General features: G+C 37.3%; 1 protein-coding gene across 3 annotated transcripts in view; it reads left to right on the top strand.

Moving 5' to 3' along the window:
- The window catches only part of LOC137658487 (cleavage and polyadenylation specificity factor subunit 6-like), a 73220-nt gene that overhangs the window by 35626 nt on the left and 19581 nt on the right, over positions 1 to 18013 (top strand). For 2 of the 3 annotated variants that reach the window (XM_068393240.1, XM_068393238.1), the window contains exons 4-6: positions 3210 to 3437; positions 3838 to 4246; positions 11308 to 11511. In XM_068393240.1, coding sequence (XP_068249341.1) covers positions 3210 to 3437; positions 3838 to 4246; positions 11308 to 11511 — 841 coding nt within the window. The remainder of the gene's footprint in view (positions 1 to 3209; positions 3438 to 3837; positions 4247 to 11307; positions 11512 to 18013) is intronic. The other variant, XM_068393239.1, reaches the window with a different exon arrangement.

The following is an 18013-nucleotide window of genomic DNA, read 5'->3' as shown; positions in this document are numbered from 1 at the left end:
TCTGTTCTTGTTTGCACTGACACAATCATTGATACAGAAGAGTGCAAATGATTGCATCAAGTGAAATTAATATAAAACTGAAGTACATAAAGTGTTGGATGCATACATGTCTATTTGAAGAAAATTTATTCTATTTGAAAATTTTTTTTAGTAAATTTTAAGTATCCAAAAGATGATTTTAGACTGTGGGTTGTATCTGGTAAGCTTTGTTAATCCTACACCTGGATTACTCCTCCAAAGTTCTCTTCTATCTCCTTCTTGCATCACCTGTACAGGATTAGTACCCTCATTAATCTTTTGATTGAGAAAAGAGAGAGAGCAGTCTCCTATAATATAACAAAGATGAAGCAAAAAATTTTTAATACAGTAATAAGTCAAAAGATTTTGAAATGCAATTGGTTTATTATAAAAAGCTCTCCCATCTAGAGACAAAGTACGGTCCTATGATAATAATGTCCATGTCAAGATAGGCTAGTCAATCCAGTCGCCATGCCAGTCCTTTACGCCACACACACGAGACTGGCGGGGGATACTGCCAAACGGGGTGGGACTAGCCTGTCCGGTCAAACATGTTGGAAGGATGAGAGAACAGGCTAGTCTCGCCAGGTTTGTCCTGTTTACTCCTTGAACATATTAAGGATTGACCAATTCATGCCAGTTGCGGTCAAATCAGCGCGCCAGTTCTCTGCATGTATGGCCTGCTTTAGCTGAAAGGGGTCTATATTTCTTTTTTGTAGTAACACTCTCCTCATACAAATTTATGAGCCCACCTGCCCCCAGTTGAAAGTTAGACCTCCTCCCTTGAACATGTTTTTGGTCGTTCAGGCTCTGTAAGGTCCCCCCCCCCCCTACAAACCATTACGCCAGGCTTCAGATCCCCACATCACTCTGAAGATGGTGTTCCTATCGGCTTTGGCTTCGGCCAGAGGAGTTAGTGAACTTCATGGTCTTTCTTATGACATCACTCATTGAAGGGGATGGGGAGAGGTAATTCTCAGCTTTGTCCCTTAGTTCATTGCAAAGACTCAAAATTCGGGTGTAGCAGATGCTAGATTCCATTCCTTTAGAATTGAGTCTCCGTATTGTAACTGATGACCCAGATCAACTGTTACTATGCTCAGTAAGGAGTTTGAGGTATTACCTCAAAAGGACATCTGCTGATCACCCCAGAGTGTCAGCACTCTTCATCACCACTGGGGGGAGTGGGGTCAAGAGGAGCGTCATGAAGATCTCACTCTCTTCTTGGATTCGCAAGGTCATTGACCTGGCCCTGAATCCTGATCCTCCTCCAACACGTCGACCCAGAGCTCATGACGTCAGGCGTTGCAACGTCCCTGTCATTCAAACAAGACTACTCTGTGGCAAGCTCCTTGATGGACAAGTAGCAGAGGGTTGAGGGCAAAGGTCACCAATGATTAGTCTGGGATGAATGAACAAGAATGACGTTCTTTTTTTCATCTTCCCGTCTCTTGGGTAATCGGCACCCAGGGTCCTCTGCAAAGCTGACCTCAACTATCTGCAGGTAATAACCATTTCCCTTGTATAACCTGGTATTGTTTCAATAATTGTTGTGTCCCCATACCTAACGAGGGGGACATTTGGTAATGTCTTGGTAACCTCTGAAGTTTCTTATGACTTGGAAGAACTCTTACCTAGCCAGTCGCATTGCTAGTATCTTGAGCACACAGCTTGTATAGGCCACGGAATGTACATAGCATGGGTTTACTGAGGTGTATGGTTTCCACTAATTTTATGCAAAACTCTTAAATGGGGAAACCAAATTTAAAGCCAGAAAGCTAGTTGGCAAGGACTTCTACCCTCTTATAGGGTTTGTCATCCCTATAAAAGCGTTGGTTTGTAATTAGTGACGAAACAAATGACAAATTTGGAAGTAATTTGTATTTTTCCTAACGGTACAAACCTGTAGCTGTTTATACATATTGGCCTGCCAGCACCTGTCCCCCTTGAAATCTTACCTCCAAACAAAGTGGGTTCACAGCTCAGGTATGTGAGCGAATGGGGTAGCTACTACCCCTCTCCCACTAACTAGTGAGTGGGTTGTTAACCCTCGCTAAAAGTCTTAACAACGCATCTTTCCGCTTCTCCAAAAGTAATATCCCCCTATGTTTGTGTCGATTGGGTTGGTGTGGGGAGAGGTAGGGGGGAGGAACAAGGAACAAATGTATTCGTATAACAACATAATTGCTAGAAACGAACTCTATGTAAACTGATATCCTATACATAACAATTGGTGCTGATGTAATATTCATTACGAAGATATTTTAAATAACTTGAAGAAATTACAGTATATAAACGATACGCATTGTTTGTTTTTCATGTGTGTGCATAATTGCAACATAGTAGCGTGGCCTTATCAGCTGATAACTACCAAAAATAAACTAATGTAATTGGATATTGAAATGCTCCCGAAATAAAAAAAAAATATATAAATAAATCAGTTCAAATCGGTTAAACTCGTGTGGTCCAGACAGACAGACTCGTATGATAACTAATAATAATGGCTATAAACGAACTGTCTGAAAACTGATATCCTGTAACATATTGGTGCTGATGTAATATTCATCATGAAGATATTTCAAATAAATGAAGGAATTATGTAAAGGATACTCCAAGTTAAATTTTTACTCGTATGGTGCATTCTCTCGATACGGTAGCTGGACATTGAAATCAACTGATCACAATCAAAGGTAAACAAAAAAAGCTAATAATTGTTGATTGTTAAACTGGTTCCAAAATTGAAAAATAGAATACAAAAATGCTTTAATAAAGCATATATTCTATGAAACAAGAAAATTTAATAATGATATACATCAAGAAAATATTGATAAAACAATTTAGATGATTACCAAATCATGACCCAGTATAAAAAAAGATACAGAAAAGATTTTACTGTTCAATATACATCGAGGTTGACTTGGGCGTGTCTTTCGGTCCCTGTTTCTGACATAAGACGGTGGACTACCTGTACCAGGCAAAGTGGAGACGCTCCAGCTATTAATGATGCAGTGTCCAAACTGGGAAAGCAGTCTAATGCAGAAAATGAATGGAGAATTAAAGAATGAATATTTAATGGAAGTGAAGACCACATTGTTTTAACATTTGACTTTCTTAATGTTCTTTCCTGTCTTCTTCTTCTCCTCTCTTTTTTTTTTTTTTCTTTTTTTTTACCCATGAATTTGTAATTACAGTGGACTACAGACAATGATGTTGCCGCAGCAGTAAAGAGTCTTGGCATCTCAGATTTTTTGGATGTCAAGTTCTTTGAAAACAGAGCCAATGGTCAAAGCAAAGGCTTTTGCGCTATTTCGCTTGGGTCCGAGGCAAGCAGTCGTATTGTTATGGAGAAATTACCCAGAAAGGAAATCCACGGGATGAGCCCTGTGGTTAATTTCCCAAGCAAACAGGCCCTCAATCAGGTAAAGGATTAAAATATGTTATTTGAAAAGAAAAAATTAGTAACAAGGTAAATTTCTTAGAATTATACTGACAGTATTATCTTTGATATGGGTGATATTTTAGGGTGAAATATCCTTTTGTTCTTTTATATAGATGTTGACATGTTTTCTTAAGCTTTTGATATTTCCTTAAACATATGCTTTTTACTGTTTTGATGAAAAAGTTTTTAGATAAAAGTTTACTCTCTTACTTAGATGAGGCTTTTAAAATGCAAACAGTACTAAATCTAGAAACACCATTTCATTTTGGTACAAATAACAATGTAATCAGAATGATTACTGTATGTACCTTGGGAAAAATCATAAAAATATTGCTTCAAGTGAAGGGAGGATATGTAATGAAAGTTTTTGTATTTTCTAGTTTGAGGCTCAGAGTAAGACACGTTCCAGTCCTCAGCATCAACAGCGAGGGGGTCCTGGTGGGCCGGGTGGTCCAGGGGGTCCTGGAGGGCCACCTGGTAGCCATCCAGGTAACCATCCTGGCGGACACCCTGGAGGCCCAGGAGGACCTCGCATGCCACCACCAGGGCGAGGCATGCCTCCCCCTGGCATGGATCATAGGCCGCCAGGTCCTCATGGGCCTCACGGTTCCCATGGTGGTCCACATGGCCCTCATGGACACCATGGACCTCCCGGTCCACATGGACCCCCAGGCCCCCATGGTCCTCCACATGGAGGGCCACCTGGTCCACATGGCCCTCCCAACATGGGACCACATCACGGACCTCATCAAGGTCCTCCACGAGGACCACCACCTCATAGCATGCAGGGTTAGTTATCTTTCTTTACCATTTTAGAATTAATTTCAATATTATATTTGGTATTTTGTTAAATTTTAAGGTTAACAGTGTAATCTAATGATGTAAAATTATGGTGTTGCACAGACTTGCATTTAAACTGGTATTTGTTATCAAGATTTGCATATTATAATGTTAATTTCTTTAGTCGTAATAGTGTTTGCATAATAGATACTTACGATGAGGCTCTTGTTAAAGGTATTAGGATCATGACGGGCCAGATGCAATTTTTGTTTTTCATGTGCTAGAAATTGGAAGATTACTTTTGTGACCATGTCTCAAAAGATTTTAGAAATTTTGTCAGAAATGTTTGTTGTTCAAACATGGATACAAAACCTTAGTTGATCACATGGATTTACTTCTGACTGATGCTGTAAATATCTTAAAATAAGTTGCCAGACTACTAGGACCCAATATGTTATGGGAACTGGCAATTCTTTTTTTTATTTGGCATTTTTCATTTCAATGCAAACATGATTTGCTGTGCTTAAAGCTTCTCAAATTGTCTTTGTTCTTCTGTGCTTCCTCTGTTGGATGTTTTTGTTTATCATCGTGTGAAAGGTGATGCTCAAGTTTAACTCTGGTAAATGCTTAGTTATGCCATAGTGTAAGGTAAATTTCTTTTATTGAACCTTTTTTTTATGATGATGGTGATGATGTATATGGTTGTGCTGAAAGTTTTGCCTGGTTAGCAGAGGTGTTCAAGAGATTTCCTAGCAATCATATAAGGGGATGGTTTGTTGTCAAGGTCAATACATTTCTATCAACACCTTATTCTTTTTCTGATGCTCAGACTCCTGTACTTTTGATTATCAAGGATGTCTGTTTATATTTGAAGGTATAGTCAATGGGAGGTTACTTCTGCCTCTATTTTTAATGATAATCCGCTGCATGCTTATGCAGTTGCAAACTGCTGGTGGTTCTGTTTTACACCCTGAACAACCTTGGGGAATACTCAGTTGGGGATTAGTGAAATAGTTTAGCTCCTCATTACCATTCAAACTGGGGGTACCCATTTCTCTTTCTTGTTTTTCTGGGGTTAGTGAGTGAAGAGAGGGACAAGTTCAGTTATAAACAAATTTAGACATTAACCTTCCTCTTCCTCCCACCATATAGAGAAGGAAAATAATCCCCCTTGAAGGATAATTATTAAAATGTTTCCCACTGTTATATAAAGACATGTTAAATACTAGTTAAGCTACAACCCTAGTTGGAAAATAAGATTGTCAAGGGTTCCTTTGGGGAAAAAGGCTCAGTGAAGACAGGAAATAAGGAAATTAACTTTATGAATATCATGAGAAGTAATGAATGAAAAATGTAAGATATCTCAAGATTGGTAGTAACTGTAAAGTAGTTATGTCATATGTAAACTAAGTAGAGACGCTAATGTTGACCTGTTTAACATAACATTCACTGCAAGTTTGAACTTCTAAAGTTCCACCAATTCAACGGACAGAATAGGAAGATTTCACAATTTGGTCTCTGGTGGAATTAAACTTAGAATACTGTTTAGTGTTGAGTCTTACAATGGAGAGAGCAAAACTCCAATAAACTTCATACCTAGTACTACTGTACATCCAGGATGGTACAGTCGGGAAAGATCTGAATGCAAAAGATGGTCAGAATTAGCCAGGGCACCAGCCACCCATTGAGATACTACCAGTAGAGAATTTTTGGGTCCTTTGACACTGGCCAGGCAGTACTACATTGGATTCATCTCTCTGGTTACTGCTCATTTTGTCTTATATACACCAAATAGTCAGGCCTATTTTTACCAAATTCTCCTCTGTCCTCTTACACCTGACAACACTTGAAATTTCCAAACAATTCTTCTTCACTCAAGGGGTTAACTACTGTAATTTAATTGTTCAGTGGTTACTTTCCTCTTGGAATGAGTAGAAGAGAGACTTTAGCTAGGGTAAACAGCTTTTCTGGAGAAGGAGACTCCAAAATCAAACCATTGTTCTCTAGTCTTGGGTAGTGCCAAAGCTTCTTTACCATTGCCTTTCTCTGTCTTGGATTAGAGTTCTCTTGCTTTGAGTAACACTAGGGCACACTATCTCATTTCTTTTCATCCTTTTTTTTTGTAAAGGATTTAATTTAATGTTACTGATCTTGAAATATTTCATTTTGATTTTTTATTCTTCTCGTAGTTTATTTCCTTGTTCCCTTCCCTCACTGGGCTATTTTTCCCTGTTGAAGCCCTGGGGCTTATGGCATCTTGTTTTTTTAACTAAGGTTATAGCCTAGTTTTTAATAATAGTAATATGATAGACCACAAGTTTTTTTTCTATGTTGACAAAAGAAGACCAGAGAATAGGTAGTAGGTTGGCTAGGGCACGAGCCATCCTTTGAGATACTACCGCTAGAGTGTTATGGGGTCTTTTGACTGGCCAGACAGTACCACATTGGATCCTTCTCTTTGGTTACGGTTCATTTTCCCTTTGCCTACACAAACATACACTGAATAGTCTGGCCTATTCTTTACATATTCTCCTCTGTCCTCATACACCTGACAGCACAGATTACCAAACAATTCTTCTTCACTTACGGGGTTGCTGCGCTGCAATTGTTCAGTGGCCATTCTCCTCTTGGTAGGGTAGAAGAGACTCTAGCTATGGTAAGTAGTTCTTCTAGGAGAAGGACACACTGAAATCAAACCATTGTTCTCTAGTTTTGGGTAGTGCCATAGCCTCTGTACCATGGTTTTCCACTGTCATGGGTTAGAGTTTTCTTGCTTGAAGGTTCACGCGAGCACACTATTCTATTTATTTTTCTTTCCCATATTTTGTTGAAGCTTTTATAGTTTATATAGGAAATATTTATTTTAATGTTATTACTCTTATAATATTTTATTTTCCTTTTTTTCCTTTCCTCACTGGGCTATCTTCCTTGTTGGAGCCCCTTGGCTTATAGTATCCTGCTTTTCCAACTAGGGTTGTAGCATAGCAAGTGTGATAATAATAATAATAATACTTGAAGCCTGGTATTAAATAATTTTTTGGTCCAATTGAAGAAGAAATAGACAATGTATTTCTCAAGTAAATTTGGTCTCAAGAATCACAACAAAAATTTTAAAGGCATTTTATATAGATAAAGAAACATTCTCATTGCAGAGACCTTGATATTGAGGCTACTCAACCGACTTATAGTCATACTTTGAGTGTTAGTTCAGGTTCATCTTCATACATCATAATTTGTACTATGCGCTGATTTTAGCTAGATTTCTATTGAAGGAATTAGCAGTTCTAGATCTACATTTATATGTAACTGATGCTAAGATAGTATCATTTGCATGTGCAAAGAGCTTGTTTTCTAGGCCAAACCACACGTGTATATTATATGAAAAGTAAATGGGTCTAGAACACTACCCTGAGGAATACCAGATATTACATTACTCTACTCACTAGTGTGCCCATTAACAACTACTTATTGCAGTCTATAACTTGAAAATTCAATAGTGGTGTTAAGAAAACTCCTATGTACTCCCAACTGTTTTAAAACAGGGTCCTCATGATTATAACAGTCAGTGGCAGCAATAAAATAAAGTCCAATCATATGAACTTTGTGACCACAATCAAGGGAATTCTCTACAGCATTGGAAATTATGAGAAGGGCACCACATGCTCCAAGGACTTGGCAAAAGCCAAACTGCAAATGTTTATGAGATGTGTGGAAAGGATTTGGCTAGTCTCAAAGGTGGTGGTTGTCAGGTGGAAGAACATTGACCCTCCTCTCCAGGCAGGCTGTCAATCTTCAGGTAACCCTGATTCTCCAAAGACTGTATGCTTTGTGTAATATTTTCTCCCCTGGTTTTGACTGAAACCAATTTCTTTTTGTTGAATGGATCAGGGACCTTGTTACAAAGTTGAGGTAGCAGTTAAGCTATGTAGAACTGATGCTCAGAACTTTGTCTCCTTCAATTTGGAAATTGCAAAAATTAATGTAGCCAAACTTAGGGGGAAGCTATTTCATTGACCTTGATTTGGGTAAAGGCTTCATCCTCAGTGAGGTCCTAACTAGGTCCTCAGTCTTCAATATCTCCATTGTTCTGGAGCCAAGATTTGTTTTGACCTTTTCAGTTTTCTTTCAAGGCTTAGTCCAGGGGAATGAAAGTGAATGAGGTTATTAAGAGCTGGAACTCCTCTCCCAGTACATGTGGCAATGTAGTGGAAACGGGAGCTGGAGGACTGCTGTAGTAGTCTTGGTCAGACTCCTCTTGGACCTGATGACACTCTAGCTAAGCTTGCTCAAAGAATATTGTTGTTGTTGTTGTTGTTGTTGTTGTTGTTATTATCAACTTAGCTACAACCATAGTTGAAAAGCAAGATGCTATAAACCTAAGGGCTTCAACAGGGGAAAAATAATAAAATATTTTAGAAACAGTAATATCAAAACAAATATTTTGTATATAAACGATATAAAGACTTACCTGCATGTCAGCCTGTTCAACATGAAAACATTTGTTGCAAGTTTGAACTTTTGAAGTTCTACCGATTCAACTACCCGATTAGGAAGATTATCCACAACTTTGTCACAGCTGGAATAAAACTTCTACACAGTATTGAGCCTCATGATGGAGAAGGCCTGACTATTAGAATTAACTGCATGCCTAGTATTACAAACCGGATAGAACTGTCCGGGAAGGTCTGAATATGAAGGATTATCAGAATTATGAAAAATCTTATGCAACATGCATAACGAACTAATTGAACGACTGTGCCAGAGATTAATATCTAGATCAGGAATAAGAAATTTAAGTGACCGTAAGATTAAGAGGAGAATTGGCTGCTGAAGACCAGACAGGAGAACAATACTTGAAACAAGGTAAAATGAAAGAATTGAAACACTTCTTCAGAGTAGATTGATCACCGAAAATCTTAGAAGACTCTCAATAAGCCAATTTTTTGCACAATTGAAGAAGACACAGACCTAATGTGTTTCTCATAAGTAAATTTGCTGTCGAGAATCACACCTAAAATTTTAATAGTCAGAGCTAAAGAAACATATCAATGCTTAGATCTGGATGTTGATGGGCCACTGTCTCTATCTACTTACAATCATACTTTGAGTTTTTTCTTTTTAGAATTCAACTTTATACCCCATAATATGCATCATGCACTAATTTTAGCTGTACAGGTATCTCTATTATTGGATTCAGCAACCCTAGATCTACATTCAGGAGATGGAATTGATTTAAAGAGTACAGCATCATCTGTAAATACAACAAGATGGTTTTCTAGGCCAAACCACATGTCATGTGTAAATAGTGTAAAAAGTAATGGGCCAAGAACACTACTGTGTGGAACACCAGATATCACATTCTTATACTCACTATGGGGCCATCAACAACAACTCTTTGTGATCTATTACAGTACTTGAAAATTCATTGATGATGTCAAGAAACGACCCACCCACTCCCAACTGTTTGATTTTGAAAACAAGGGCCCCATAATGAACATGGTCAAAGGCAGCACTAAAATCAAGGCCAATCATTTGAACTTCCTGACCACAATCAAGGGATTTCTGTACAGCATTGGAGATTGTAAGAGGGGAAGTCTCCCATCTTAGACTTGCATATAATGCTGAGGAGCCTATCTAGACAACAATAGAAACCCTTTTGTGAACATCTAGCCATAAGAAATCTGCTGGGAAATATCCAAGTCATAAGCATCACTGCCTCATGCAGGCTTAGACCTCTTTTTAAGGAGTAAGAGTGTCATGCCTTTTCGGTTGTCATGTTTTGTTCAGAAGGCAAGAATCCATGGCCAGAGTAGAGTGTCCCTCCCATGGTTCATTTTCCAATCCATCCCTTCCAACAGAAGACTCATTGCTATGCTCAGTTAGATCCATAGGAATGTATCTCTAGAGGGATTGTGTCCCATACCTCCTCCTTCAAACATTTCTGGAATATTGGTAATGGAAGGTTTTTCCTTTTAGAACTCGTTGGATTAGTCATCTTTTATCAGGGCAGGAATTTAAAGGTTGCAGTTTTCTCTCTACCAGTTTTCCCCCAAAGAAACCAAACTCTCAAGTATTTGGTTAGTTTCTCGTTTGGACCTGTGATTGCAGCAGACCAAGTTGTTGTGCAAGGGTCTTCGAGACGATCTATCTGAAACTTCTTCGGTGAACACCGACCATGAAGCTTACATTATAGCTCACTATCCTTCAATACATAGTATGGCTTTATTTCTGCCTGTATCATGAATACTAACTGCCCTCTGAATCTTGACCCATCAAGTACCCAGAGTTAGGCTTGGTAGCAAGGATTTCTTCTGGTCACCTTCAATATCTATTCAGGCAATTTATTAAAGGATCAAGTTTGAACAAGTGATATTTTATTCCAGAAAGACAATTTTCAATATACAAACTTTTAACAATCCCTGCAACTTTTAATCCTCGGATGGAGTACAATAGAATAAGGATAGGTAATTTGTAGGTTCTGAATGCCTCTACCCCAGTGCAGGTCCATCGGAGGGATCTTGATAGATTAAGCATAGGTAATTCATAGGTTCTAAATGCCTCTCTTACCCCTTTTGCAGGGCCATATTGCCTTAGCAACATACAGTTCTTTCCATTAAGGTCAGGTTCTATTGCGGTAGGATTCTTTGCTTAAACATATTTTGCATAGCTATCAGATGATGAAGTTGGAGAAGGCAACATATGATTAATAGTTTTGTGTATTAAACCTGTGATTAATAGTTATGTTTATTAAAAATCTGTTTAGTAATATAAGGAAATTATTTCTTGTACCAAGCTATTAACTTTAAAGAACTTTTCTCCTTCCATCTCTGAATTATGGATGGTCACTAAGGAACTAAAGGAAATGCAGAATATTTTGCGGCCCTGACCATGTATTGTTAGTGCCTTCTTTTCATCTCGAGTTAGAATGACCAGGTAGCCGTTTCATGGCAAATACTGCATTTTTTTTCCACTTGAGTCTTTAAGAGAAGTGTTCTTTTGTAAACTGAATATATTCCATTTGTCACACTGACTGTACCTAAACTACTACTTTGGTCTTTGATTTTTTGTAGGTCCTGGTCCAAGAGGTCCCCCTCCAGGCCATATGCAAAGACCTGTACATCCTGGAGGACCCGGAGCCCCCCCTCCTGGACCACCTCGAGGTCCTCCACCAAATATGGGACCACCACCAGGACAACAAGGACCACCTCCACCTAGGGGTCCACCACCACCTATTGATCCTCGGGCTCCGCCTCCTAGACCAGATTTTATACAAGGTAATTTGATGTAAAAATTATTTATATTGGAGTTTTGTTGTTGAAATTGCATGGTCATACTTTTAACAAAAGGTAAATATGAGAGGGGGTGCCATGAAATGTTCATTGTGTATCTTGCTCAATAGTAAGTGCATGCCAAGACATCCGCCCCTCGGTCTCTCATTGAATAGATGGTAGTACAGTATAGTAGTTCATATCATTCATTAATCCTTTCAGATAATTTAGGGACAACCTTTACCAGATTGGGTTAAGGGAGACTTTAAATTATTGGTATTTGTTGGCAGGTGGCTTTCCTGCCACGAGCAGCCCTCCTACGGTTCCCCACAGCTTGGCTCTCTCCACGAGGCCGCCTATGGGGCAATGTACTCCCACCACAGAACTATATGGCAGTGGTAAAGCTCTGAAAGTGCATTTCTTGCACTTGATAAGAGATGTGTGTGGTGTGGGTTGATCTTTTTTTTTTATCCTGCCCTTTTTACTCCCATTGACTGATCTCCTAAGCCAAAAGCTATTTTATTAAAATACTGAAGTGTATGTAACAGTGTATATTAACAGTTGTAGTTGGCACTGTTTAATCGTGTTGTCCTTTTCTAGAATTTGTTTTGCTTCATTTTTTAACATTCAAACTGAATGGCAGACTTCTTTTTGTTTTTAATTTTCAACTTTAAAATTCATAATTTGACTGATGAATTGCTTTGTTCTTTGAGGATTAATATTTTTTAACCTTGTATTTTTACTTTTCGCTTTAATTGTATACCATGAAACAATCCAGTTTTATAAGTGATGAGGTAAACACTTGCCTATTTGTTTTTGTTGCGTCAGTTGAAAGTTAGTGCACTTCTGTAATTAATAGTAATATGTTCATGTGAACAGGTTGCACTGCTATGTTATAGCCGTTTACTAAAAAGAGTAATAGTTTTTTGTTATTTTTGATAGCTTTCTGTATTGTATATTTATGATCTTATGTAATTAAGAGTGAATAGTTGGTAAAGTAACGCTAAAAAATAAGGGAAAGACTTTTTAGTTGATAGTAGACTCAATCGACTGGTTTTATAAGGAAACAAAAAATTAACTTAAGGTAATATCTCTGGATCTTTCATTCTGATGGCTAATATTCATAACAAGCCAATTATTTAATAGTTTAATATACTGTACACTTTTAGAATAAAGTAATATTTATATTTCTTTCATTATGGTCTTAGACTTTCTTATCTAAGTAATTTTAAATGCTTTAACATTAATTCCCACGATGCTCCCAAAGTACTTCTTCCAGTTTCCTTCTCGTGAAAGACGGAAAATTTCCTATGGAATGATAGAGCTTTATAGCTAAAAAATTTTGTGGTATTAGTGATATTACTAAATTCAGGACATAGAAATAGTTTTAAGGAATAGAAAAGGATAAAGCCTTAAAAAGACATGATGTCAGGAACACAGATTAGTGTGAGTAAATGCAATGGTGAAGAAATAGCCTGGAAACATGAAGAAAAGAAGGTATAGGAAACTTATCTTTTGTTTTTCATCTTTCCCCTGTATTTCATTCGTAATTTGTAAATAGTATTGCTGTGGATCAGTAAAATCTGTTGGTATTTTGAATACTTTATATAGATTCAAAGATAACGTGATTTCTTTATTTTATTGGAAAATGTTCTTAGGAAAAATATTCTTTAATATTAATGTTATTTTTGCAAAGAGCTATTTCTATTATGTGTTGATAGGAGTATTTCGCAAAGGCGAATGCAGTTATATGGTGTAAGATACTGTTCAAATGAATTTTGCATAACTACTTTTCATGTTGAATATGTAGGTTATTTTTGGGGAGTTGGGGGATATTCAGTCTTAATTTTCTCCATGTGGATTCTGAGATTTGGAAGAATAAGTAAAGTACTCTAGTGCCAATGTTTATATGAAAATAATGTAATCTGAATCAGTCCAGATGATAGTCCAATATTTTTGCTAGGTGTATTTTACCAGTAAGCAATGATAAGTACAATTAATATTTCTTGTGGTATGGAAATTTATCTTTCTTTACACCGTTGTCAGAGTTTTAAGAGGATAACCAGCAGTAGGAGTTCTATTTCGATTAGAAAACAAATCATTCTTAGAAGTAGAGTAGAGATAAAACCAGTGTTTGAAATGAGGGGCAGGATATATCACACAATATTGTTTTAAGTAACTAACTTAATTGGTTAAGTAGATTTTAATAAAGGTCTTAGCATTAAAATAACTATTAGAATATTTCATTTTATTATTCTTCTCGGTGATAATCTTAAAATGTAGTGCAGCCATACTGCTTAATCTAAATATCTCAAAAACTGTGTGGCAAATGACAATGATCATTTATGAGCCTAGGAATATTATCTTTATTGATAGCTGTTAGTTTTTTATTTGAAACCCACTGTGGTGTACATCATTGTGAAATTTGAATTACAATTGTCCATATCTGCTTTACCTACAGGGATTTCAAGTTTGTTCTTTAATTAATAACTATAATTGAGCCAACCTGTGCAATTCATTACTCTTTCAACTATTCACTCAAAATGACAAACTTAAAAGAGTATATAGTTACACTGGATACTGTATTCTATTTGGTAATATTTTCTTGATATTCACTTGAACCTTTCTAAGTCCCATTTGTTCTAAGTTTCAGCTAGCCTTCAAGATAAAAACTAATGGCAAAAATGCTTAGTTATAGCTAGGCAGGTACTCATTACCTGGTTACATTATACATTCCCATGTACTGTACAAATAAACATCGTTTATGAATAAGGGATGGAAAGTTTATGAAAAAATCGTGATTTTAAGTTTTTGCAAACATTAATATTGAGGTGTACGTAAAGGCAAAAGACAGAAAAGATGTAAAACTGTAGTGCTTGAAATATTAATTCTATGATGTACTGTTGTAACATGAATATGGCCTTTGTGTTATTCTTTTGAGGCACCATCTTTTATGCTGGGAAATCTTGTCCTTCTGTGTGCACATGGGTGTAATTTAAAGATTTCGGAATTGTAAAAATGTGGGTCTTTTCTTGCAATTTTTTTTTTTTGTGGTGGTGGTGGATTGAGTTTTTTGATTTATCGAATATTGTGGAATATTTTGGCCATCGAATAGTACCCTTAAACTTCCAATGGGCAAAAAAACCACCATTATGATTAAATCATACAGATGAAATGCATTGTGTTCGTACATTATTGGCACATGGATAAATCGAGAGCTAAATTTAATGGGCGGTTGTAATTTCTGAATCGAACTGAACACTTGTAGGAGCTTTTGTTTGACCTCTGAGCAGTACTTGTAATATTATGCTGTAAAGAGCTTTTCAACAGAATTCAATTACCTTTTCTTGGCCAGTATTGTATATATTATAATATTTTCTTTGGCATCCTTTTGAAATGGAGGTGATTGTAATTTTGAGTAATCAGTCGGTGGTTGTGCTGTTTGTGAACACGAGAATCAACCATTCTCTCTCAGATAATTACCTTTATAATTGGGAAAACTTACTGTCTCCTGGATATCAGCAGCTGAATGATCCAATGTAGAGATTTATCCTTCCATGAGGTCAAAATGCTAGTAAGAACACATTTTTTTGTTTTTTTTTTTAAATATTTTTTCGTGCTGATTTAACACTCGGATATCCTTGCCTTTGGGGTCTTCAAATGTCCCCAGACACTGCACTTTCTCTTGACTCGCTTTACATGTTTCACTATGAGTATTCAAGATCAGCAGCATTGGGAGGACGGCGATTCTACTGGACGAGTCTTCTTAGAAGGATTGGTTATCTGTTTAGCAGTGTGTATTTCTAACATGACCAAGAAGGTAGCTATCTTTGATTGGAGACTGTTACTCCTCGTTCTTCTGATCACATAGAGTAAGTGGTGGAATTTGTCATCACACTATTTATTGGTTGTCTATGGATCTAGTAATCTTGTCTTTGCTCTGATGTCTACTAGACTAGAGAGTATTACTGCTGAATATGCCTGCTAATGAGCATCAACCAGATAAAGTCAGAACTGACGCTTTTCACAAGACCCATGTTCCTAAGAATAATTGTTGCCGGTGCAATGGACGGTGAAGCCTGAGGCAAAGATGATCAGAGGCTTGAGTCCACTCTTCACCCATTCTTGACACACACTGCTCCTGCAAAGAAATGGCAGGTGGTGATGACGCATTCAGATTCCCTGGAGTAGCAGACCTCTTTCAGTATCTTGTGGATTCACACAACTCCAGTTCCAGATGGTAAGGACTTGAAGGATAATTAAGATGCCAGGCAACCTCCCAGTTATATCAGATGAGATATGTTGACATCCTGTGAAGGGAGACTGTTGCCACTTGTTAATAGGAATAACTAGTCCAGTGGGAACTAGGGATCTTCTTACTCAATGATGCCTCCAAACAGAGGTAGTGCTTACACTGTATATTTAACTTCTGAGTATGCAGACTGTGGACAGAAGAGAAGCATCTACACGGTATTTGTGCTATATTCTGTGGTTAGGCCTCCTTAGAGTTAGTGGCAGTTGCCTGCAGCATTGTTGTCAACTCGCTAAGCCAGAAAAACCAGATACTCCTTTTGCATGGGTCTCAGTGCTGATGTGTGCAAGGCCCTTTAACAGAAGTTGGTAAATCTATGTGAACATGAATGCTATGCTTCAGAAGTGGGACCAGTTCAATTTGTACACCTTCCCACCCTTCAACATGTTCCACCTGAGTCTGGAGAAAGGAGTGAATGCCTGTGCTCATTGCCTCATAGCGTACTCACCGGGAGTGGTTCCCAGACTTTCTGGACCTAGGTAACTGGCATCACCAGGCCCTTGCCTTCATTGAGGAAACTCCTGAAGCAACCCCACATCCACAGGCTTCACAATAGGCCAGAGGCTATAACTTCTGATTAATGGGATGAATTGAACTGTCAATTCTTTTTTTCTTATTAATCGCAAAACTATATACATCTTACTCGTTCATGCCTTGTAAGGAGTAGTATGGAATGAGGTGCAGAGCATTAAGTAAAAAAGATCAGTCATCTGTTATGATATCAGTCATCTGTTATGATGCCATTTGTATCTCTACTTTTATTACTGATTTATATATATATATATATATATATATATATATATATATATATATATATATATATACAGGTATATATATATATATATATATACAGGTATATATATATATATATATATATATATATATATATATATATATATATATACAGCAGTTTTTTCTGCCATTGGAAAGTGTTGTGTTTTACCATAAATAATTTTCTTGTGTGCAAACCTAACAAATTGATAAAGTTTGTCAGATAGCAGTTGGTGAATCTTTATCTCCTTCCTTTGTTCAACTTTTAGGTTCAGTAATGTTTTTCCAGTCTTACTTCCAACAACAGGTTCTCTGCCTAATGAAAATAGGTCATAGTGGGTAGGAGTAACTAAACATTATTGCCAAAATTTCTGCCTTGTTCATTACAATCCATTAATCATAGGTTCCCTTATCCCGTCACGATGCTTCTCCTACAGCCTTCTAGCTGGGAGACTTATGCTAAGCTTGTTATTCTGTTATGCATCTGGAAAGCACAGTGCTTTACCTTCAGATACCCACATCACTTTTTTCTCCAGTTTCACCAAAAACCTTTCTTTCTAATTTTTGGTGAAAGTGTTAGCTTAGTTTTTTTATTCAATTCTGGAGAGACTTTTGCATTCAATTATTGGCAGGCCACACATTGTTTGGGTCAGTATTTGGTTGTAGGGTTGTTCAGTCTTGTTCACCCTTGCCAGGAAATATTGTTATTTATCATTATTCTAAATGTTTAATTGAGTTTATCTTTGTTACAGACTTGCAGTTCTTTTTTTTTTCTTTTCTATTTCCCCTTCCATTTCAACCTATATACTGTAGAATAGATTTCCACCTCTTTAACCTTCCCATTTGCTTTTATTATTTTGAGCTTCTGTGGCACCATGCTACATTTTTTTATACTGTCCAGTACTAAGTTCACATCTTTCACTAAGCACCTATACTGCCATTTAATATTCCAATTTTACTTTAGTGTTTCCTTTTCAGTCACTTCGTTTTGTTTTAGATTACCAGCAATTAAGAATTCTATTTATAACAATTGGCAAAAGCATTGGGATACTTTTACTGAGAATAAGATGAGAGGAATTGCGATTGTTATATCCCCTTGGAGGTATAATGGGATGTCCCGAAAATGGGAGACGACTATTTGTTGTCTCCAGATTGGTCCCACTCGGATGACAAACAAGTTTCTGCTGGCTGGCCAACACCAACCATATTGCGATGACTGTTTGCTACCCTTGACAGTGAGGCATTTGTTGACTGAATGCCCCACTTAAAGAACAGAAAGAAATAGATATGTTTGAGGCTCGGGGTGAAGATGGCAGGTTCATCCTTGCCAAGATCCTTGGACATGATGTGTCATACAATGCTAGTGGCATTTTTAAATTTATATCAGAAGCAGGTCTTCTCAATGCTATTTAAATTTTATAACAT

The sequence above is a fragment of the Palaemon carinicauda genome, chromosome 19 (assembly GCF_036898095.1).
Source record: "Palaemon carinicauda isolate YSFRI2023 chromosome 19, ASM3689809v2, whole genome shotgun sequence".
Classification (NCBI taxonomy): domain Eukaryota; kingdom Metazoa; phylum Arthropoda; class Malacostraca; order Decapoda; family Palaemonidae; genus Palaemon; species Palaemon carinicauda.
This window is presented reverse-complemented; position numbering and strand designations above follow the sequence as displayed.